General features: G+C 40.0%; 1 protein-coding gene across 7 annotated transcripts in view; it reads left to right on the top strand.

Moving 5' to 3' along the window:
* LOC121326669 (arf-GAP with coiled-coil, ANK repeat and PH domain-containing protein 2-like) overlaps positions 1-24,372 on the top strand; it is a 42,610-nt gene extending 18,238 nt beyond the window's left edge. Inside the window, exons 6-27 of one of the 7 annotated variants that reach the window (XR_005951494.1) lie at positions 1,505-1,563; positions 1,792-1,975; positions 4,068-4,112; positions 4,288-4,383; positions 6,042-6,116; positions 7,656-7,667; positions 8,831-8,890; positions 11,171-11,283; positions 13,340-13,391; positions 14,041-14,141; positions 14,316-14,421; positions 14,695-14,903; positions 16,236-16,305; positions 16,412-16,506; positions 16,670-16,866; positions 17,941-18,045; positions 18,769-18,861; positions 19,078-19,286; positions 19,804-19,913; positions 20,211-20,321; positions 20,816-22,869; positions 23,031-23,121. Coding sequence is in view for 5 of the 7 variants with exons in the window: in XM_041270018.1 (XP_041125952.1) it covers positions 1,505-1,563; positions 1,792-1,975; positions 4,068-4,112; positions 4,288-4,383; positions 6,042-6,116; positions 7,656-7,667; positions 8,831-8,890; positions 11,171-11,283; positions 13,340-13,391; positions 14,041-14,141; positions 14,316-14,421; positions 14,695-14,903; positions 16,236-16,305; positions 16,412-16,506; positions 16,670-16,866; positions 17,941-18,045; positions 18,769-18,861; positions 19,078-19,286; positions 19,804-19,913; positions 20,211-20,321; positions 20,816-20,877; positions 23,031-23,134 (2,268 nt within the window). In the remaining 2 variants the exon portion in view is untranslated. Of the gene's footprint in view, positions 1-1,504; positions 1,564-1,791; positions 1,976-4,067; positions 4,113-4,287; positions 4,384-6,041; positions 6,117-7,655; positions 7,668-8,830; positions 8,891-11,170; positions 11,284-13,339; positions 13,392-14,040; positions 14,142-14,315; positions 14,422-14,694; positions 14,904-16,235; positions 16,306-16,411; positions 16,507-16,669; positions 16,867-17,940; positions 18,046-18,768; positions 18,862-19,077; positions 19,287-19,803; positions 19,914-20,210; positions 20,322-20,815; positions 22,870-23,030 lie in introns of all 7 variants that reach the window. The other 6 variants (XM_041270018.1, XR_005951495.1, XM_041270019.1 and 3 more) reach the window with 6 other exon arrangements.
* Positions 24,373-24,630: the final 258 nt, after the last annotated feature.

The raw sequence follows: 24,630 nt of genomic DNA, 5'->3' as shown, positions 1-24,630 counted from the left end.
GCTGTGCAGTAAATGTGTCCATGCGTTTGAGTTGCAGCCTTCGCTGTTGACGTAGAATGTAATGCCGTATTTGCTGACTTCTTGTTTTGAAGTCATGGAAACTTGAGATTCAGTAAAACAAGCAGCTTGTGACTCACTGTGTACCAGACATATCTCTGAATTTGGATGTGGTTCAATCAGCTGACTTGATGAAAGTCCTCATTAAGCCTGAACTTGTGTTCAGTAGTTACGGTCAGGAGGACAGGCTTGGAATCTGTGTGTATAATTCTCTTTTCCTTTTTTTCTTTTGTAAATTTGAACCATTTTAAAGTAACAAGGGAGCAGACTTTAGTTTTTCATTCTGTCTGCAGTTTGTGTCTGCGGGTGCTCATGAATTAACAGCACGCATGTGCAACGAGGGAAGACGATTTGTCAGTGTGCTCTAGATATTTAGTAGTTAGTACCAATATGTGTAAACATCCTATCTTGCCATGTAAGTGTTATTGAAATTGCTGTTCACAGGGCACTGCCTTTGAATGGCCTCTTCTTTGAGCCTTGGTTTGTTTGTAACCATGCATGCAGATCCGGAGTCTAATTTGGCCCTCCCGGGCAGTGTACTGTATAACAGTGTTGTGTGGGACTGTAAGAAAGGCAGTTTGCTATTCTGTAATGTTGGTCTAAACTGTGTCTGACCTTCATCTGTATTCCTTTAACTGAACATCTGTTTAATCAAGCAGTCGATGTGTAGTCATGGCAGCAGTGACCTTCGTTTTTGATGGCACAGCATCTATGAAAGTGGATTACCAGGAAGGCTTAATTAGCTCTGTTCAAAACCTAATGTGGAAATCCTGGGTGTTTCCTTTCACTTCAATCAATTACTTCGGGACTAAACAGATGCAATCTTTATTTTTTTTTATTTTTTTTTTTTTACATTTTGACCACTTTTTAAAACTTTTAAATTGCATTCCCTGCCTCCAGATGGCTTCACATGTATTTGCATGGACCTCACAGAACTATATTTTCCATCGTCGTCCTGCTCACTGGTAAATCCATCTCAGTTATATATGTGAGCAGGAGGATGATGGGAAATGTAGTTCTGAGAGGTCCATGAGGTTACATGTGAAGCCCTCTTGAGGCAGGGAATGCAATTTAAGTTTTAAAAAGTGGTCAAAATGTAAAAGAAAAAAAAATTGTAGCAACACATGGGAACATGTTACACAATAAACTAAAAAGGTCCTTATATACCATTTAATGATTGTATTGTACAGTAACCCTACACTGCAGGTGCTGCAATAACCATCATTTTATGCACATTTCCAATATTTATTACTTAAGTTTTACTTATCATGAATATTCTATTGTCGGGACCTGTGCAAAAAAATGCTTAATTATGTTTAGTTATCATAACTATAAAGCATTAACTGTCTTTTGAAAATTATTGCTGTTAATATTTAAATAAGATACTGATACATAATGAAGGTGTGTAGTCCAGTTGTGTATTATGTATAATTTTGTTTCTTTTCAGATCTTGTTTGACCAAGCCCAGAGATCCATCAAGTCACAGCTTATGACGTTTGTGAAAGAGTAAGTGTTTCAGTTTTCCAGTGCCTCTCTTCCTTGGGTAATAACTTCAAATGACACAAGAAGAGCTTCATTACCGTACCTCAGGGCTCCCACCACATCAGGTGCTCTGCTTATCTTTATGGCTTTTATTTATAATGCATCCAGTAGCCTAATGTGAAGCAGCCTGTCTGTAATAGATTAACAGATGCAAATACGACAGCACTGAATCCAGAGTGTTCTGTTTGACAGAGATCTGCGCAAGTTCAAGGATGCCAAGAAGCAGTTTGACAAGGTCAGCGAGGAGAAAGAGACGGCGCTGGTGAAGAACGCACAGGTGGCTCGCAACAAGCAGCACGAGGTGGAGGAGGCCACTAACATCCTGACCGCAACCCGGAAGTGTTTCAGACACATCGCTCTGGACTACGTGCTACAGGTGGGCGCGAGACCAGGGTGTGTGCTCAAGAGGAGCATTGTCCAGTGAGGGTGCTGCTTCAACACTACATTTGAGTGTCTATAGTAGCACCCCTCATCTATATATAAGTTCTTATATTGTAACATGCACTGATTGTCCAAATGTTAACATGCATTGAAATGTATATACTGTGTGTTTGCTATATGATAATGCCTATGATCTTTTGAGCGCAATTGAGAAAGAGGAGCAATGTAATATATTGAATATATTTATTGATAAAATCACTTCAATTTTTGTTTTTTGTTTTTTACTCTAATAGCATACTTCATCTAGAAAGATTGAATGCAGAGGTCAGCTTGGACAAGAACAATGTTAGATATTGCTACTTACTGAGTTGTCCTGCAGTAGGTGGGCCAGCAGGAATCCCACCTTGACCATTGACCTTGAGCCCCATTGAGTGTTAAACCCTTGCATTCATTATAAGTGGGGGTTTTAGCACAGTTTAATGTTACTGCTTTATTTTTATTTTATTTACATCAGCCAAAAGCATAACTGCATTCAGATCAATGTCTTAAATGACTTTCAGTAATTGCAGTTCTCCTAAAATAACTTAATTAACTAAATTATGCAAAATGCCAGTCATACCCGTAATAAAGTACACATTCATTCAGCCATTAGCTTTAAGTTGTATCTGTTGTGTTTTAAAAACCCAGGCATAATTGGAGTTTTGTAAAAGCATATTATAATTGAATTCGGACATTGCATAACCTTGTTAACAGGGTCTGTAAAATAGCATTTCACAGAGGCCTAATGGTTCGAGACTGTCCTCTTGGTGAATTTCGCATAGACAGGACTAGAGAATACAAATATTGTCACATTGAATTCAAGAGTCCCGGTGCTTGCGTTACAAATCACAAGCCTTTTATGTCTAGCACTTTAATACTTCTCCTTTGTGTTCCAGCCTCATGATGTAACTGGCACGTCACGCTCTTGCTAATTGCATTTAAAGCTTATGAACACAAAGAAGCACACCTTCCTGTGTGTGTTTAATAGGACACCAGTGGAACAGATAGATATACATCCATGCCTCTATTAAAACACTCCTGTACGAAAGGTTAAGGCTCTTTGAGACTTTTCTATCACCCTTTCTAAGGTCAAGCATAAACTGCACACACGGTTTATTAGAGGAATGTATGAAAAACAACACAACCCCATAATGTCGTGGCCTATAGAAAGTTTCATGGTACATTGAAAACAAAAGTGTTCTTCAATTGAGCTGTGACGCTGCCAGCAGGACCAGGGGATTTTATTTGTTTATTTTTTTACCATGCAATGTTAAAAGAAAGAGAAGTTGACTAAGTGTGGCTGAAAGCAATTTTCTGCATTTTTGTTTATCTCAAACCGCATCTCCCTGCTCACTTCATTGGTTGAACCAGTACTGTTTATGAGGCAAACAAACCAAACCCTGCCCAGCTGAAAATGTAGTAACAGGGGAGGGCAAGAATGGGTTCCTCTTCCTCCTTTTCAGGTCAGACTGCTCACTGTTTTGTCAGCAGATTTAAAACATGGAAAGAGCATAGATATTGAATAGTCTGGCAGACAGACCTTGCTTATTGTGTGTGATTTATAGGCAGTCAGATTAACTGTTAAGGAGGCATTGGATAAATAAGTCACAGATTAGTTTTGTGCACTTCAGTGAGTGAGAAAGACCTTTGGTGCACTGTCCAGTTTAGACTACTGCCCTACTGCTGTGTTTGTCCATTGAATGGTTGTTGATGAAGCTGAATAATTTCTCATTTGCTCTATTTAGTGGCTAAAGTGTAATATTACAGACTGTGAGGCACCCATTTATTTTGGTTTAGAAAAATAAAATATTTAACTTGTGTTAATTTTAATTTTTAAATTCAAACGTCCCAGATGTAAAGCAGTGTTTATTTTATTTTAATTGTTTTAATGAAAGGAAGTTTATGATTGTTCAGGCACTAAGATGTGCATTGAGGAGGCTGGAGTGACAGCGTACTTTCAGTCATCTGATTTTAAAACCAATATACAAACTGTTTACTGCCCCTTGCTGCCTTTAGTAACCCTAAATATGTTTTTGTTTTTCCTACAGATTAACGTCCTACAGTCCAAAAGGAGATCTGAAATTTTAAAATCGGTGAGATTGTATATTTTAATTTATTTAACTAACATCATCAATTATTTTGTTACTGTCATGAAATACAGTATGCCAAGTAGTTGCTAAAAAGCGGCCATTAAGGATTCTGGCTTACTGTTAAATGGTAGTGATTTTATTTTTATCGTTTTGATCTTTTTCTTTTTTCTCCATGCAGATGCTCTCCTTCATGTTCGCCCACCACACCTTTTTCCGTCAGGGCTATGACTTGTTCAGAGAGCTGCAGCCGCTTATGAAACAGCTAGGAGGGCAGGTGAGCCCTGGGGCCTCATTGGTTTATCTCCCTCAGACTCCCTGTGTAGCAAGCCTGTGTAGGAGTACTGACTCTCCATTCGAATCTCAGTAGCTAGAGAGCAATTTGATCCTGCTAGTTGTTTACTCTGTATGCAACCACTTCTATTCTGACACATGCAGTAGCTCTAGTCAACCCTTCTCAGTGTCTCGCCCACTTGTTATATACTTTTGAAAGTTTATATTCTGCTGGTGACGTTGCATCGACATCTGCAGTAAAAAGATCTGTTGCTGTAATTAATGTGATGTATTACACAAGGGCTGGGTGAAACACCTTCAGCAGTTGGAGCCATTTTTTATTTTACAGTCTGAATTCAACACCCAAGCTTATATTTTGGCCCTAAAATAGAAACAGGAAGTAGCTTCTCCTCTGTCATTCACTTGTGAGCTTTGAAGGCAGGCCGAGAGTGCGTGACAGGGAATTCCCGTAATGGGATTTTTGTGTTGGCAGTGAGGGCACAAGGCAGAAGGTATGATAGTAACTAGTACAGTAAGCAGATCATTGAGGAGGCAAGACGTCTCCTACACATCAAAGTTAAGGCTCCCGGTATCTCGAGAACCAGCAGCCCTGTGACATGAGGCTAAAGGAACTGGAGCACCTGTGTCTGAAAGCATGGAGGAGCTGCCAGCAGGTCAGGAGTTACTGGGGCTTGAGGTCTCCATACAGGATGTCATTGACATGGAGAACTGAAAGACAGGGAGGGGGCTGGGGCTGAGATTGTATATCATTCACACCAAGAGGTCATGGAAGTTTGGAAAATAGATCTTTGTAGGAATAGAGGAGAAAGTGGGCCTTTATGATCTGTTCTGAATATACTGTATAGTATTGCATCTATGAAAGTGGTATTGGCGATTGGTGTTTGGAGATGCTTTATATGAGATCCTAAACCTGAAGTGTGATATTTGGTTAATGGTGTTTTTTCAGTCTGTGATGCTGTGGGGACAGAAGGCTGGAACTGTAATTAAAACGAATTAATCGAAAAAATTGATTTCTTTTTTTCCCATTATGATACAAAAAACGGTAACCCCCTTCCAGGAGGTTCGTGTGAAGTGTTCACACTGTGGTCTTTTTTTATTTTTTTATCACAGTTCATAGAAATGAAAATGAAATTACAGGTACTGGTTTTAAAATTCCAAGAAACGTTTCATAGGATAATCATTTCCTGTAAGATATCTGAACTCGGGCATTCACCAGGTATATCTTTGTCACATGAACAGCCTATACTAAGGGGTCTCGCCAGACTCTGGTGGTACAAGCCGCTCATTACAGTACTGTAACAGGACAGAGCTGGTTTTGCAGGCGAATAGGCAAGAACAAAGGACATCAGCACTCCAACTGCTGTACTTTTATTAACTAAAATAATAAAGCAAAAATAGACGAGTGCACACAAAAGTGTGCATTGTTCCACAGGCTTTTGCTGGTTGTGGCTGTCCTTGGGAGCTAGCCACTTAGTTCTCTTTACAGTGTATACCTGTGGTCACTATCCTGCCTGACTTTATCTCCTGTAAGTAATGTAGGGAAATAACCCTCTCCCTGCCAGAAGTGATTGTAATAATTAGACCAATAAATGAGCCTGTCTAAATGAACCCCCCTCTCCTGTTCATGCTTTTTTGTTCTAGCTGGACCAGCTGGTGGTAGATGCCGCAAAGGAGAAGCGGGATATGGAACAGAAGCACTCCACCATCCAGCAAAAGGTAAGGGAGATCCTGTCCATGTCCTGATATTTAGAGGGAGAGGATTGACATAAGTGTCCTTTACCAATGTAGTTTATGCAGCGCCTGAGTGAGTACAGGTGTATCTTCACTCTTCCACTAGAGGGAGCAGAATGAAGGTTTAACAGAAGCTTGCTGGAGCATTCTAGATGCACTGCTCCGTAATGTAATACTTGGAGAACCACTTTAAAAGCAGCTATCAGATTGACGAACTCTCTTATCCAGCATATATATTTCCTTGAATGGCTGCCTCATGCCATTGTCACAGGCAATGTGACTGTGGTGAGTGATAGGCACCGGTGTCTTAGTCATTGTCATTCATTAATAAAATAGTAAAGAAGGATAGTTGCACAGGATGGTTCAAAAGAGGCATGATCCAATTACAGCCACGTTGCTCTTTGCAAAATGACAGCAGCTCAGTTGTCTCTTGTTAAAATATCTGCAGTAATGCCTCATTCTTATTCTCTCTGTACCATTTGTTTTACATCGTGCAGCATGTTACAGTATCTCCACTAAACATTTTGGTTGCAGCCTCAAAAAAAAAAAAAAAAAAAAAGATTTATAGTTTTACTTTATATCTGTAATGGGTTTGTTGCTGTTGTTGAGACTAGATATGAAAAAGTTGTTTGCATGACTCCCGAGTGGCGCATCTGGTAAAGGCACTCCGAGTGGCGTGCAGGATGCGCCCTACAGCCTGGAGGTCACCGGTTCGAGTCCAGGCTATTCTATTGCCGACCATAAACAGGAGCTCCCAGGAGGCGCTGCACGATTGGCCGAGGGGTGGGGGCTTAGGTCGCCCAAGGTGCCCTCGGCTCACCGCGCACCAGCAACTCCTGTAGTCTGGCTGGGCACCTGCGGGCTTGCCTGTAAGCTGCCCAGAGCTGCGTTGTCCTCCGACGCTGTAGCTCTGAGGAATCTGCAGTATTAAAAAAAAGCAGTCGGCTAACAGCACACGCTTCAGAGGACAGCGCGGGGGTGGTACCGGTGAGCTGAGCATAAAAATAATTGGATATGCCAATTAGTTATTAGAAACAAATATAATATAGAAAATAATTGTAGATTTTAGATAGATATATCTATCTATATATATCATATATATATATATATATATATATAATATATTATATATATATATATATATTCTATTATATATATATATATTTTATATATATATAAAAAGACGTTTGCTAGCACTGCTGCAGTGATCTTGGCAAGCTGGTGCTTGTGGTAAAGGTCGATGCAAGAATGTCTGTCATTTCAGCACTTGGTTGTAAATATAAATGAAAATATCAGCCTGGAAAAAATCCTGCGTGCAAACACTGAGGGGGCTTTTGAAATCTCTTCTCAATGACTGCTGTGTGAACATCCGTTTGCCCTTGAATGCTCCTGTCCGGGGGTTCTGTCTCTTCTCCTCCTCCTTATTACAGGCTGCTATTTTTATGCTGTCTCTTTTTTTCTCTCCTCCTTTGTTACTGTCATTCTCTAAACTGGTCATCTTTCTGTTCTCTCTGCTGCTGTCAGGCTGCTCTGCAGGTAAGCTTTTTTTCCTTTTCTCAGGCTCTCCTTCAATGGCATGTAATACTGATATAGTTGCTCGTCAGCTTAGCACGACTAACAGCAGCATCTTGTAGCAGTGGACTCGATTGATTTCAATAGATATACAGTGAAAACTGTTGGATAATAAAAAAGAAAAGATGGTATAATCATATTCTAGTAAGAAAAAAACATGCATGTTAATGTATCTGTTAAATAGCAAAAATCCATTGCTCTTATTCTGTTTCGTTTTCTATTCCAAATGTTGAGACACAAATCAATCCATGTGTTTAACGGTGTTCATAGTACAAATATTCCCTGTGGTCAGGATGATGCACCCTGGGGGTAGTTACTGTGTTGAAAGTGCTGCAAGAATATAGAATATGGAATGCTGCTTCAGAAGGAACAACATTATCTCTGCCGCTCGTGCTGTAAGGGCAGTGTCTAGAAACAGGATACTGTCTGCCTGCACTGTGCATGAAGGTATGACCATGAATTCAGCACTGGAATGACCTCAGCCCAGCTCTAGATTGTAGCGTTGCTGATGGGAGGAGGAGCTGTAGCACTGCTTCCCCAGGGCAGTGTAACATTAACATGGGCACGTCAGGCTGGCCCTTGATATACATCAGCAGTGAGGGATCGAAGCTGGTCTGGAAACTCAAAGGCAGATTGGAAAACTGGGGATTAGGGTTTGAAATCATGGCATTGGCAGGTGGGGGTGTGTGTGTGTGAAAAGGGCGAGATAATGTTATTCGAACTGAAGAGCATCTGAAACTCATGGTTAATTCTGAGAATACAAGCCCTTGACACCATGAAGATCTTCAGTAGATTTCATTATGTCTGGTATCTGGTAAGTGTTTAACCCCTTGTACTGTGCATTCATGCACCATATATAAGGGTATGGCTTCTGTATGTGTGCAGCACACTTCAGTCTACTGCTGGTGTGCTGTCATAATACAGTAGCATGGTTTTTGCTAAGGGTGGGATTTGTGTGTGACTTGTAATAGTGGTTCAGTTAGTTTTTAGTAGTGGATTACTGTTAGGATTGATAATGTGTGGGTTTTATTGTTAGTGGTTGCCCGTCAGTTGTAATTGTAGGACAGGGTTTTCTCCCCAGTATTCTCGGCCAAACAAGTTTTCCTTGTTCTATTGTAAAATTTTAGGTGACTGTGTCTGATACAGTGCCAGATGCCAGATGCTTTTGTGCTTGGAGGTCAACAGGTGTAGGTAGCTTTTTATGTATTTATCTTTTCATTTCTAAACCTTTTCTATATTTTCCCTTGATATGCTCCTATTTACAAATAATACTTTAAGCTTTTACAGTATATAAAATCAATTAATTTGTACTCATTTTCATTTCCGCAGTTTGGAGTTACCGTGCAAGATATTTTTCCTTTTTTTTTTTTTCTGTAGCCGTTTTTAATAATAAAGATGCAGGAAAGATCAACTAATAGAAAAGCTTTCACTTCCAGGGTTAAACATCTGGAAATAGTTTTTGTTTATGTTTTGTAAAACATATAGTACATATGAATTGGTCAAGATGATAAATGCTAAGGAATTGTGGGGGGGGGGGGGGGGGGGGGGGTACCTGCAGATCCAGATTTGAATCTGGAGAGTCACATGTGTGGTGTGGATGGCATTTGACTGTCAGTTGAGTTTTTTTTTGTTTTTTTTTCAACAAGAAGCATTTAGTTTCATTATAATTCGGCTATAAAACGGGATTCCTGTGCAGGGCTGGTAAATGTTCTGTAGATAGTTGAGGGTTTGCTTTACCAGACAGTGCATCACCTCACACTACATTCATCCTGCAGCAAGAAATACAATAACTTGTCTGCCTGCCAGAGTGTTAACTGAATGCATTCTGTTCCCAAAAATAAACAGCAACTGAAACTGGGTCATCGTGGAAAATACTGGAGTCAGGACCACCAGCACATGTACTGTGTGTTCTTCCCACAGACACATTCTAAAGAGACTGGAACAAATGCATGTGTAGAGCAAACACCAATAAAGACCCCTGCATCTACTGTTTCCAGCTTTATAAGAAGCTGTCTTTATCAGCTGCTTGGCAGATCTGTCAGAAGTTATACACTGATTTACTCTTCATTAGAGTCCATTACCTGGCACAGTCTGCTGGTAAGGTGAAAGGGGAAGGGTGAAAGAACAAATTCTGCTTGAAATCTCTTCTTGTTTGTGTCGGTATTATATGCTATGTTCGTTTTGTTTCCACTTATACCTCATGCCATACCTCTAGTAAATCTATCTAGCTGAGCTGGGGCTTAAAATCAGCTGAACTTTGTTGGAGTTTCTCCAGGATTCACATAACTTAACATTGTGCTTGTTTTAGATTTGGTCACCCAAAGCAACAGTAGGTAGTCCAAGAGGGTGCTAATCAGGGTCTGTGAAACTAGCCGATCTAGGGTAATTAAAAGGATATAAAATCCTTCCAGTGGGTTTGGACACCTATGGATGAACATTTTAAATACAGAAGTTTTTTTTCTCTCTGTACATTTCTATTCTGAATTTGACCTGTATCTTATAATGAGATGAGACAACCCCAGCCACAAAACCTTTCTTTGAACATCTGCATCACAGCAAAGTGTAGCCATTGCTTTTTTGAAGGTTGATTTGCCCTATTCCTAATTAGGGATGTTATTAATCTGAAGAGCCTTAGTATTCCAGATAAACTATTCGGGATAAATAGTAAGTCAAAACCTCAAATCGATTTATTCTGTTACAGGATGGTTTAAAAAATAAATAAAAACTATTATCTGTCAAATACATAATAAACCCTTTAAAAAAATTAACAGAGCCACTGTAAATTCACTGCAGTACACCAGTAAGTCATACTGGATCCAATTGAATCAATGTATTCAGTGAAGAGTGGTTTTATGTTTCGGTGGAAGCGAGTCAGAAGAAACATTGTGTGCGTAATGGATCACATGACCGTTGGTTTCCATGCAGTCCTGAAGCCTCCAGCAACATTCCACACAGGAACACTTACCACCAGGTTTTAAGTAGAAGCAGGATTATGCAGTCTGAAAATGTAAACAATGGTAATAAATAATAATAATGAAGTAAAACCTGACACTTGACACATGCAGACCATTAATTAAAAATACTCAATATGACACTTTGCTTTTATGTAGTTGTTTCAATCCTTATTTGCATACTATTAAAGGTTAATATTGCAGAACTGTACTAAGCACAGGGTTTCACTCCTCCACCGCAATGGCTGTTCACTGTGTTCCCTTCCAGTTTCGGCTGTGCTTGGCATTGACACCCTGCCCACACACTTGCAGCTGAGCCAAAGCCATAAGGCTATGTAGGGGTGGTCTGAACATGGAAAGAAACAGATTTGGGGGTGGGAGTTTAGAGTGAATCTGTATCGCGCAAACAACAGGAGAAGCTCACATTCCCGTGGATTGTGTTTTACACTTTCATTTGTTAGATCGTAATCTACAATGCAGTCTTGTTGCCGTGGCTGACCCTTGTTTCTCTTTCAGGACTTCTCGAATGACGACACCAAGCTGGAGTATAATGTGGACGCCGACAATGGAATCGCCATGGAGGGGTATCTTTTCAAAAGGGCCAGCAATGCCTTCAAAACATGGAACAGGTACGTGCTTGTTGGGCACTATGTACGCAGCTGGCTTTTAGAAAGCACACTGCTGTCCTGCAGCTAATGATACATCTTCATTCCAGTCTGACTTCATTAATATTAACAGCGTTTCTTATCAAATATTCAGACAAGCAGGAGGGACAGCACAGAGAGTATCTCTATACGCAAAGTAATACAGCACAACTGCTTTTGTAACCATAGTGGATTTAGACCAGGTCTTTTTTGGAAACATTCAGAAAGATTTAAATAACAACACAAGCCTCGTGATGTTCTGCTTTGCACAATAATGTAACTGTAAATGCTGAGCTGACCAGTTTGGAAGGAAGGAATAGCTGACTAAGTGTTCCTGCATAAATCATTCCAGATGTGTCTTGTTGTGACACAGAGGGATTCAATTTTAGTGTGAAATTGAACTTGCTTGTGGCGAGTGGAGCTGTTCTTTCTTCGTTGGAAACAAGCTCCCTGTTTTATATCTAATCTAATATATACAGCTGCATAGCTGAAGGTTTGTTCTGTTTCTTTGTGGTGAATACCTTGTTAATGTGTTAAATCATGTTCATTGTGCACCACTTCTTGGAGTGGGAATTGTGAGTTAGGGAAAGTTTTCTTGTTTAATTGATTCCTTCCCCATCTCTGCTCCTAGCTACAGCACTGTGCTGAATAGCAGGTGTTTTGATAAGGGGCTAATATCATCCTTTTATTGAACGCTTCATTTGCTGTATGCATTCATTCCTTGCTGTGTCTTTCATGCTTCAACCTTTATTTTTGTGTACATTTTACATTTATTTTTATTTTATTTTCTTCACCTGTGTCCATGTTTTGGTCCCACCTGCTATTTGTCACATGACAGGAAAAAGAAATCCCACATCAGGTACCTGCCAGTCAGCTTACTTTCTGAACCTTCCCCCTGTGTCACATGATCCACCCACGCAGCAGCCTTGAGACCCTAACTGCATAGCTTTACATTACCTGCCACTGTTTAGCAGTTACATTAACAGCTAAACAGCACGGATAATCAAGGAACATTTTTTTCTTCAGTTTACAGAACCGGTGGCACATAAAATAAAACTGATGAATCTCAATGTTTATTTTTTCAAGTCAGTTTTATGTTGCTGGTGCCATTGGTTGGATTAGACTTCTTTTCAAATGTATTATTGCTAAACACAGCTGTTTCTGATAAACACAACAGAAATAAGAACAGTTGCAAGTAATCATAAATGATGTGCTGGCTTTGGGCCTCCTTTTAAAGCTTGGCTTGGCTTGACTTTCCACAGGAAGAAGCTAAGACTTCTAGTATTTTGTTTGTTTTGATTTTTTAAAACTTTTTCTGCATTAGTGTTCAAAAACATTAATGGTTTAAATGTTGATTTTAATTTTTTAACACTGGAAAGAAAAATGTATCTCAACTAGTCATCCTAATGTATTGTAGTACAGATAATAAGCGCCACATCTACACAGAGTCCCACTTACTGCATTATGTTGTAGAAGTAGCTAACTGTATGCTAGGCTTCTGCAACTCCTCATACCATCTCCTACTAGTTTACAGTCTGCATACATTGTATATGCAGCTGTGTATTTTATATTAATTGTATAGTGAGCCAGTGGTGTGTGCAGATAAAAGCTACTGGAACACACAGAGAGTTTTATTATATTATATATTATGTTATATCTCTGCTTGTTGTCCAATGTCTAAGGGCCTGCTTGAGGAACATTCAGTTAAGAAATAGGCTAGTAGTTGACCAGCAGATGGCGATGTTACTTAAATTCTAAAGCACTGTTAATGCTGTTCTGAGGGTAGTGAAGCAGGTGTCCCGTATTCAAGCTCCTTCCTTTCCGTTCTTGCAGTGTATCAAACTGATTACGCAGTGTATCAAAATTTACTGTTTGTGAATTTTTTATTTTGTGTGAGCTTTGATACAAGGCTGAACCCTTTGTTCACTTTGTAAGCTATGAATTTGAACTAACAGGCTACAGGCTACAGGGCTAAATTATTACAGCACGTTGGGTATAAGCAGCTTCTTGTTTTTTTGTTTTTTTTTTCTTCCAAACGCAGGCGCTGGTTCTCTATTCAAAACAACCAGCTAGTATACCAGAAGAAGTTTAAGGTAGGACCATTGCTGTATGTGTTAATGTACTTTTCTGAAACTGAATATCTGTATCAGCATTTCACATCACATCCACTGTACTCACACTCTCAATACACAGCTATGATGATATACTTGAATTACCTTATTTAGGTTTTCAAGAGACCAGAGCCGTGAGGAGTAACATTTTATTAGAATTGATTAATAGTGCAATAATTCCATTTGTTTAAACAGTCTGCAAAATGCAAAGTTTGGAAATGCATACTGTCATCTGTTTTTCATTGTTAATTTCATTGGCAAGTGTTAGTTTTTAAAACTGGTTCCTTTTGTATGTTTTCTGTGAAATCTAGATTATGATGTGTAATTGTTTAATGTAAGAATAATTGAGAGCTTTGTTATGCACGTATTAAGTAGAGCTTACAGTAGTGAGGTACAGTCGCAAAGTAGTTCAATTCTACCAAGTGAGCAGTGCAGGACCTTATTTTATAATGGAGACGAGGATCTGATATTAAGAGAGAGCAGGCACGGAGTGATCTCCACATGATGACAGGCAGAGACCTGAATCCCAAGACATAGTGTATAATATGCATGCAGTTCAAAGACAGGAGGCACTGGAGTGCAGAGAGAAGGTAGTCATGGGCGTTTGTAATGCCTCTCTCTCCCCCTGCAGGATAATCCCACTGTGGTGGTGGAGGACCTGAGGTTGTGCACAGTGAAACACTGTGAGGACATTGAGCGACGCTTCTGCTTCGAGGTCGTCTCTCCTACAAAGTGAGTAGCTACCAGCAAACACAGCTGGGTCATAGTGAAACGAAAAGGAATACACTCTCTCGTTCAGTAGATTAACAATGCAGTGAAAAATGTGGCATTACAATAAAAATAAAAGCCAACAGGCCTTCATTGAAAAAAATAAAGCAGTGTATGTGACCATTTTGTTTTCCCCAGGAGCTGCATGATGCAGGCAGACTCTGAAAAGCTGCGGCAGGCGTGGATTAAGGCTGTTCAGAACAGCATCGCTACAGCGTTCAGGGAGCAGGGTGAAAGCTCTGAGGTTAGTCCATGGCATGCATTTCTATGAAAAAAAGACACAAGAATCCTGTATCTGCGTGCGGTTAAAATCCTTACGATGAAATTGAAATGACAATGCGCCTTTAAAATCCTTAATATTAAACTGCAGTGTGTTCTATCCAAAAAATACACACCACCAGGTGGTTTTATTTATTTATTTTTTAAATGGGAGCAGAATTTGTTGATACAGTATATTCATGGCATGTCCCTATCACCAAGTTAATAGTGACTTGATTGTTTCTGATTCAATTTGCAGAAGCTGGACAGGAAGTGTTCCACGTCTACAGGCAGCCTTGAGTCTGGCAGCGAGCTGAAGGAGAAGTCTCTCAAAGGGGAGAGCGCGCTGCAGCGGGTCGAGTGCATCGCCGGCAATGCCAGCTGCTGTGACTGTGGGATGGCTGAACCTCGCTGGGCCAGCATCAACCTGGGGATCACACTGTGCATCGAGTGCTCAGGAATACACAGGTAACAGGGAGTGCAGCATTCAAACCAGCTTGCTGTGGAATACACAGGTAACAGGGAGCGCAGCATTCAAACCAGCTTGCTGTGGAATACACAGGTAACAGGGAGCGCAGCATTCAAACCAGCTTGCTGTGGATTACACAGGTAACAGGGAGCGCAGCATTCAAACCAGCTTGCTGTGGAATACACAGGTAACAGGGAGCGCAGCATTCAAACCAGCTTGCTGTGGAATACACAGGTAACAGGGAGCGCAGCATTCAAACCAGCTTGCTGTGGAATACACAGGTAACAGGGAGCGCAGCATTCAAACCAGCTTGCTGTGGAATACACAGGTAACAGGGAGCGCAGCATTCAAACCAGCTTGCTGTGGAATACACAGGTAACAAGGGAGCGCAGCATTCAAACCAGCTTGCTGTGGAATACACAGGTAACAGGGAGCGCAGCATTCAAACCAGCTTGCTGTGGAATACACAGGTAACAGGGAGCGCAGCATTCAAACCAGCTTGCTGTGGAATACACAGGTAACAGGGAGCGCAGCATTCAAACCAGCTTGCTGTGGAATACACAGGTAACAGGGAGCGCAGCATTCAAACCAGCTTGCTGTGGAATACACAGGTAACAGGGAGCGCAGCATTCAAGCCAGCTTGCTGTGGAATACACAGGTAACAGGGAGCGCAGCATTCAAACCAGCTTGCTGTGGAATACACAGGTAACAGGGAGCGCAGCATTCAAACCAGCTTGCTGTGGAATACACAGGTAACAGGGAGCGCAGCATTCAAGCCAGCTTGCTGTGGAATACACAGGTAACAGGGAGCGCAGCATTCAAACCAGCTTGCTGTGGAATACACAGGTAACAGGGAGCGCAGCATTCAAACCAGCTTGCTGTGGAATGAAATATATTAATATAACCACCTGCTTTTGCATAGTCTTAAAGACATTGAAAAAGATCTAGTTGAACATTTGTCATTTGAATTTACCTTTCTAAACTTAGAGCTGTTCAGTATTTAATAGTTGGGCTCTTATGGATTTGTATATGTTTGTTTGTGTAATATTACACTTTTAACTTTTTAACATTAACAACAACAGTAGTAACCAATGAAGACGCCTGTTTCTGGTACCCATGGTAGCACAGTACTAGGCTTAATGAAATTGCTGTAACTAGGATGGATCAGGCTGTATGGAACCCAATGTGCCATATTTAACATCACTGAGAGAGTGTAACGGACTCCCCTGCATGAATGATAGTATCCATGTAGCTCTTTTTATTTTGTATTCATTTGGTAGTTTCATGGCTTATTTAAAATGAATAAAATTATTTATATTGTTACTTCCTAGGAGTCTCGGGGTCCACTTGTCCAAAGTCCGGTCTCTTACCTTAGACTCTTGGGAGCCTGAACTGCTCAAGGTGAGACTGTTTGTCTGGTTAGCAGTGCAATTGGTGGGCAAGCAGGCCAGTTCAATGTAGGGGTGCTTAGTGTCTTCATATTTATTTATTTATTTATTTTTAACAGGTCATGTGCGAGTTGGGGAACAGTGTTATAAACAGCATATATGAGGCTAATTTGGAAGAGCTGGGTGCCAAGAAGCCACAGCCCGGAGATCCCAGGTAAGGACCACATCCTTTAACTACACAGAGAGCCATTTGTATGTTTTGAAAGTGTGCTGTTCACAACTGAGACATTGCACTGTTCTAAACGGAGTTATGCTGTAGGGTTTAACAACATGTTTTAACACTTCATGGTTTACAGCGATGTTTTATTATTTTTAAGGCAGGACATTGAGGCTTACATCAGAGCAAAGTATGTTGAGAAAAGGTTTGTCCGGAAACCAACGGCAGCAGAGCAGAGAACGAAGGTTATATCTCTGAGCAGGCACGAGAAACGGCTGAGCAGCAGCAGCTCTGAGTACCTGCCACCTCGCCCCCCTCCACCCACCCCCAAAATAAGACCTGCGTCCCACATCTCAGGTAACACTCAGCAAGGACATGCAGCTTTTAATATGGGCCACTCTGCAGCAACAAGGACGTTGGGTGTGTCAGGTTACACTGAGAACAAGAGAGAGGAAACATGAGGTCCCAGCCTTTAATATTCATGAGAAATACTCACAAACAATTAGTAGCGTTACTATGTTCTTGCACTCCACCAGCAAAATGGTGAAAGCTGTGTGTCTCTCATGGGTTGTGGGAATGCTCCACGTCATATTCTAGAATGGATCATATTAAAGTTCTGGAATTAAACTTGGAAGGTAAACTTGTCCTGACATATGCCCTGAAAAATCTGTCAAATATATAGCAATGGAAAAAAATAATACCTACTATGAAACAAATAACAGCGGGCCCTGTCCCTGGGTAGGACTCTTCTACTCTTGACTATTAGTCGACACATTTGTTTTCTGAACACCATATTCCCTTGAGTTTTAAACACACTTTTTGAACCATGTTTTGCTTCTCAAATAGCCTGCATCTTAAATTTGAGTACAATATAGTGATGCGTGTGTTAAAATCACAACAAAACACATGACTACCAGAGTACACAAAGAGCAACGTGACTGATTGCTGAGAAAAGACAAACCAAAATGTTCCTGCCCGATCTGAAATCACAGCAGACTGCTGCAAACTGCCTCCATATGCGTAATTGAGGTTGTGTCTTTGTAAACTCAGATTTATTTGATTTATTTTTTCCGCACATTGTGGGTGGGAAATTTGAGCTACGTCTTAAATTCAAAGGAATACGGTACTTTTGATTTAATTTCATCAAACCAAAGCATTTTCCTAAGAGAATATTTATGAAGTTGTTCTGTTGGCGATGAATTTGGGGAAAGGAGCAATGCTGGGAAACGGTGCTCTCAAGTAAAGTGGGAATTTTGGAGTAAAGAAAAGAAAAAAAGCTTGATGAAATTCCTGTGACAAAGGCAAGACAAGTGTTCTGAGATCCAAACTAACACCCTATACTTTAACCATGTTCTTTTTTTGGAAACTCTCCCTCCTTCCCTTCTTCCCACCTTTTCTGGCCTGCTTCCTGCTTAACTAATGCTCCCCCAGCGGCTGCGGCTTGTAGTGACGAGGCCCGCCGGGAGTCTCTCTTCTGTCCCGATGAGCTAGACTCGCTCTTCTCCTACTTTGACACCTCTTCCAAGCTGCGTAGTAGTAAGTACAGCACTTGCAAAGCGCTCCGTGCCTGTGCTCTGCCTCCGTTCCACTTCCCATTGCGATCGCTCTCTCTCTCTCTTCTTTGCCGCAATACCTTTGTTTTGCCTCCTTCCCAGCCCATTTCGTTAATGGCATTCCTTAGTCTGTCAGTCTGTTTATTTATTTATTCTTATAATGCACCAACATTCTTGAATACATTTCTGGGCTGTCTAGACTAGCACCGTTATGATTTATATTAGTTATCGCTAAAAGCAAGTTTAGCAAATCGTTTGGAGGCATTTACAGAAATTAAAACATTATTTCAGCAGCACTAGTGGTGTACTTTTTTCATCATTTCTTAACATTAAGTTCTGTGGTCCCTCTCTTGCGATATGTTTAAATAGCAGGTGGTCTTTAGACCTATTTAGTCCTATTTCTTTCGCTGTCAGGCTGCCAAGAAGGTTTCTCTTATTTTGTGTCTTGTGTTTGACTGTGAGCTTTCATCTAGATGTCCCATTCAGTAATCTGTCACATCTCAGGATTCATTCACAGTACATTTAAGGCAGTACTTAAAAATGAATGTGCCATAAAACTCACACATGCACATACAGGTTTATTAAGAGAATCCCATATCTGTTTGTCTGGACCGTCATGCTTATATTCATAGTGCTACGTTGACTCTCAACAATTATGTAAATTCTCTAATGAGCAACTTGCTGCCTTTGTTCTTTTCTACTACAGAAAAGAGTGCGGACAGTGGGATCCAGAACAGTGCTGATGGAAGCAAGGAGATGCTGGCCTCTACCCAGTCTGCAAACAGCTTGAGTGAACCTGGTGAGTAAGCCCATCAACGCTGAAGTCAGATGAGAGATTTGTGCAAAGATTTGGAATGAAAGTACAAGAAACGAGCACAACATACTTCAAATTCAGCAACGAAATTCAGAAGCACTTTATTGAGTGACTGCTCCCCCCAGTGCAGCAAAGGGTTCGATTCCGGGGAGCAAGTTTTAAAGTTTTATTTATTTATTTTTATTTGTTTGCCTTTTTAAGGTGTTCCAGAGCCTGCTGTTCCAGAGCTTGGGAAGAACTCTACAGGGCTGGTGGAGTTCAAGGAATGCTGTCCGGGACTCCAGCTGTACTGGGCTGCGTTCGCGTGCAACCTCCCGGACATGGCCGAGGCACTGGCACAGGGAGCTGAGGTGAACTGGGTGAACACAGAGGCTGACAAGCAAACCCCCTTAATACAGGCCGTCCAGGGGGTGAGTGTCCACTTCAGACAGCTCTCAGGATCTGCATGTGTTTCATTGTACTAATGTTGAGTTTAGGATTCACACAGTGTGATGTAAAATAATTAGCCTTTCCATGCATGGCGACCGGTTAAAAAAAATAAAAAATTAAATAAGTACATTTAGTTTTTATATTCAGGACATATGGAGCATGCAAATGCATGATAAACTCATATGAGGATGCCATTTTTCCCCCTGATATGAAGCAATGGAAAGAAATTGTTGGGGTTTGTTTTTTTGATGAAAAATACGTTCACATTATGTATTGTGTCCGCAAGGTTTTTTCAATATTGCATTTATGAAAGGGTTAGAAAATTAACGATGGGCAAGTCCAATGTGTTCCTTTTAGAGTCAATAAGAAGGGCCTATAGGCTGTGTGTGGAGGCACACCCTGGCCTGTGTGTGTACAGTATGTGGGAGGGGGGATTGTCATGTGAGAGCTCTGTTGAGGCTAACAGCGGGTCCATGTGGTCTCCTGTCCTGTTTTTAGGGTTCGCTGGTTGCCTGCGAGTTTTTGCTGCAGAACGGTGCTAATGTGAATAATCATGACGTGCATGGGAGAGGACCTCTGCATCACGCCACCGTCCTTGGACACACTGGGTACTCTTTCAGTCAGCCCTGATTTCATATTTGCTTGCATTAGCCTAACCAACTATTTACTCCTGTAAAAATATCAATTAGCAAACCTGCTGTCCATGTTTTAAGTTTCTACCTTGAATCTGTTCAGCATTCAGACATACATTCTTGACACTGCATTTAAATGGCTTATGCACCTCTCTCTCGAGTGCCCCTACAGATCAATTTGTTCAGCTATATTCATTTAATTAAACGTGTTTATTTTGTATTTATGGAGTTGTACCTTGGAACATTTTGTTGTGTGTTTTTGTTTCCTAACAGACAGGTGTGTCTGTTCTTGAAAAGAGGGGCCAGTCAGAATGCGGTTGATAATGACGATAAAACCCCTCTTTCAATAGCTGTGGATGCTGCCAATGCAGATATTGTAACCTTGTAAGTCAAGCTTTCTGGATACATTTCCTTTCAATCTATCTGTCAGCTTCACAGATGAAACAAATCTATTAGCTGGTGTGCGCTTTTGACCACCAATTACAGCCATTCACACTAGTGAAACCTAATACTAACCCTTTACTGGGTTTTAATGATGTGGTTTTCACCACGATCTAATTACCAGTTCTCCATGATTCAGAAGTAGTCCCATGGTGGTGAGTGGGGACACATGATGGCCATTTAACAAATATGTAAATTCTGCACTTTGAATTTTTTATTTTTTCCCCTTCAGATTTTAGTCTGATCACAGATGATAAAGTTGAGTGTATGAATCTCTCAGTAGTGGCTGACAAAACAGGGAGTGTGACAAATATGAAAACCTAATGTAACGAACCTGATCAGTGGAAAAATCATAAAAAAAATAATATTACAAAGCCAGGTGTTACTGTACAGTAGCCCGGCCGGTCTGTGATGCTCACCTGTTCTTTCTCTGGCAGGTTACGGCTGGCGAAGATGAATGATGAGATGCGGGAATCGGAGGGACTCTATGGACAGCCAGGTCAATATACCACTAACAGCCACACTGAAATGCAATACAAGAAATGTATACAGGAGTTCATAAGCCTGCAGTTGGAGGAGTCTTAGTATTTATTTAGGGAACGGTAGCATTATATAGAGGTACTGTGGTTAGATAAGATTACAGCCAGATTTATGTACATTTTACACATGTATACATACAGACATATAATACATACATACATACATGAATGTGTGAGTCTATAGTGCTACCAAACTGTGTCAAGGTCATTCTTCCCAAAACTATCCCAAGTATTCAAAAGTAAATGAGTATTTAACAAAAGTGTTCAGACTCAGCAGTCCGTAGAAAACTGACAGTACAGAGTTCTGGACGTAACAAGGCTAAATTACTGTCTTTTAGTAATAATAAATGAAAGTATTATGCCTTACATTTATTCCATTAACAGTTAATATGCTGCAACATGAAAAAATGATTAGTAAACCGTTTCTATTAGTCACTAATAGAATAGAAGTGTAATCAGAAGTATAAAACATGCAACTTTGGTGGCAAGGTGGTTAAAAATACAGACTTTAAAAAGATACAATTCTGCATGGAAAAGGGAACATAGGTCTTATTTGTTTGCCAACATTAATTAAGAAAGAAACAAAATAAATAAATGCCAAAAATCAATATAGCGGGCATAATACGATATGTATACATGTGTTCAAAATGCAGCACTGGCTTAAACAAATAATAAAGGTATTATATTCCAGATATTAAGTCTTTTCTTCTTCGCTGTCAGCTGTGAATTCTAGAAGAAAAGGCTCCTGTACAGTATTGTAAATGAGTTTGATTTCGAAACACCCTTTGCACAAAGCTGGGTGCTTGTCTTCAGTGGGAGCTGCTAGACTGAGAGCTGCCGTGTCGGGGCACCTCTCTCTACAGGCTTCACTGCAGGGGGCCGATCTGCACCAGAGTGTTCCTGTCACTCTAAAGCAATGCAAACTCATCAGCCAATTAAAGCCAATACACTCTTAATTGTTTTAGTGTTTTAAACATTCCAATATCATTTTGTTTTGTATTTTTGAAGTCTGAAAGCAAAATACTTCATTATACTGTATGGTCACCTCATTCCTCATAGAATAGCAGCTGCCCATCAACTACACAGAAGTCAAAGGGAGAAACTGGAGCTTCTTGTTTGTTATTTTGTTTTAATATATAAAATCTGGTATCATCTGAAATGTATAAATTAGTGAAATCCGGAACCATTTTTGGCCGTTAGAAATTAAAAGAAAAGGCTATATAGATTTTACAAGCTGTATCAGGAATCTGTTCACATCGGAATTATTCAGTACAGCAATAAGCAGTGTATATGCACAAATGGGCCAGGGAAATCCTGAGACCGAGTTACAGATTGGGATTCAAGTGTGTTTAAAACGTAATACTGCAGTACCTTTTAATAGTTTAGAAACTATTTGTGCTTTAATTGGTTTAATTGAAATCCAGCTGATTTTCCTCTAGACCTGCCTCTCCCAGTAGATTTTACTGTTACTTTTAAAAGTAACAGTCCAAATGTTTTAAAACATCCGTACCGCTCTGTTTGTTTATTGTCACTTCTCATGTTTTTTTTTCTATTCTCTCAAGTTTGTGCCTTTTCCGTTCTCTGACTGGTTGCTGAGGCCAATGTAACTGTAATTTTGTACATAAATCCTGCACTTTAAATACAACATGGTTGTTAAAGATAAAAATATAAAAAAAAAAAAAAATCCCATTTTTGTTGAGAGAATAAAAAGACATAATTGTATCGTGTGGTTTAGGACAGACTCATTATTTCCAAATTCTATTTCCAAATTGAATGCTGGTTTAAGAAGGAAGTGCTCTCCGTCCAGGTTGAGTCTTTCATCCTACAGCACATACCTTGAACTGGTCTGGCTACCTTGTTCCAGAACCACTGAACTGTTATAAAATTGCTGCTAAACTTCTGTTGCTTATCTCTGCCATCTTTTCTATTGAGCTGCTTTGAAGCTTTCTCAGGTATGCCTGATTTTCTTTCTATTGCATTTGTTCTTTTCAAACTAAATCTCTTCCAAGTGTTTTTTTTTAATAACAGGTCTGTGTTCATATTTGTTCAAATTGCATAGTAAGAAATTAAATGTGTTCATTTGGTTCTAAACTTTTTTTTTTTTTTTTTGCAGGTGATGAAACTTATCAAGATATTTTCAGAGATTTCTCTCAGATGGCTTCAAATGATCCAGAGAAACTGAACCGGTTCCAGCAGTATGACTCCCAAAGGCTGTGAAACCTGGGAGGGTCGTGCAGCAGGGAGGACAGGCAACAGCAGCTTGTGAATCTTGTATGCTGGAAATGGGGATTTCAGTGGCTTGGTAGTCAAATAAACGGTCACTTGCCTTTAAAGTATACACAGCTAATAAAACAATTCCAGCAACTCTGACCAAATATTACCACCACTTCGTAGACATTTTCCTTTATGAAAGTGGCACATATTATCTTAATAAACCGTGTATTTGATTTGTAAAGGTTTTTTTTTTTTTTTCATAGCATTTACAAGCTTTTCCATGCTGTGCTTTCCATTTGAAGGAATGCATCCGACACACAGTTTGCTTCTGGGAGATTGAATCCTTGCAGGAAAAACAATTCTCTTTTCTTTTTTTATATAAAGAACTCAAGCTAAGCTAGCCCCACTGGCATGTATTTGAGTACAAATCACTGCTTTTCCTATGACCAACGTGTTTTCAATGGTGACCTAATTCCTTAATGCAACTTTTGGAAGTTTCTTCAATGAGTGTTTCATAAATACTTTCCCAACAGCTTTAAAAAAAATACTATTAAGTCAAATTCTCCTGAGTGATTTTGAACCTGAGACCAACATTATAGCTATATATTAGTTAAGATTTACTGGAATGGTTTTGTCAGCATCATTTACTTTAAAGCAGCAGAGAAACCTAGATGTACTGGACCTCATACCTAATGGTAGAGTTTTGTTTTGAATTTGTGAATTGCTGGATTAACAGAGAGAGGAAACACAAATACATAACCAGCCTATTCCACAAACTCCCCATCAGAAAAATGTCCTTGGGATCCATGCTACAGGTCTAATGCAGATATAAGGTCACACTGAAATGCAGCCAGAACACTCTTCAGAATGCAGAAGTTGAAGCCTGTACCTCTTTTTTTGATGTTGATCCGTAGACTCTGCGAGTGTATGGGTTTACAAAATTCACAGCTCCTTTAAAAAACACACACCATCGGCCTGTTTCCAGTCAATTATTTTAACGGGTGACCACGCCAGTTGGATGCATTGAATGCTCAAGATAATAATTGGTGTTTTAAAGAATGTTTTGGTGGATGGCCAGATTAGTAGCTTGACTGTGAACCTGCCTGTAGAATAGAATACGCCAGATGGGCTGTACCCTTTTGCATACATGCAGCTATGACCGTAGGTTTTGCATCACCCTATAGAATGAATTCATGTTGCTTCATAAAGTCAAAAATGAAACCTGCTTTATAATGTTATGTTAACATATTGAATTACATACCGCTTTGTAGTTTTCCATATACCTAACGAAAAACAGACAAATTGAAAAATGGGACATTTCAGATTCTAACATGAAGTACTTTACTACTATTAAGGCTTCTGGTCGACACTTGTGATATCATTTTGTGGTTTCTTTGATTACATGATAAATAAAATATCAATTATAGGTTGTTTTTTTTTGTTTTTTTTTAGATATAGTTCTGTCTCAATCCTAAATTTCTAGGTGATGCAAAACTTTT

Source organism: Polyodon spathula, chromosome 14 (genome assembly GCF_017654505.1).
Source record: "Polyodon spathula isolate WHYD16114869_AA chromosome 14, ASM1765450v1, whole genome shotgun sequence".
NCBI classification, from domain to species: domain Eukaryota; kingdom Metazoa; phylum Chordata; class Actinopteri; order Acipenseriformes; family Polyodontidae; genus Polyodon; species Polyodon spathula.
Note: the sequence above shows the minus strand (reverse complement) of the source record. Positions and strands in the feature narration are given on the sequence as shown.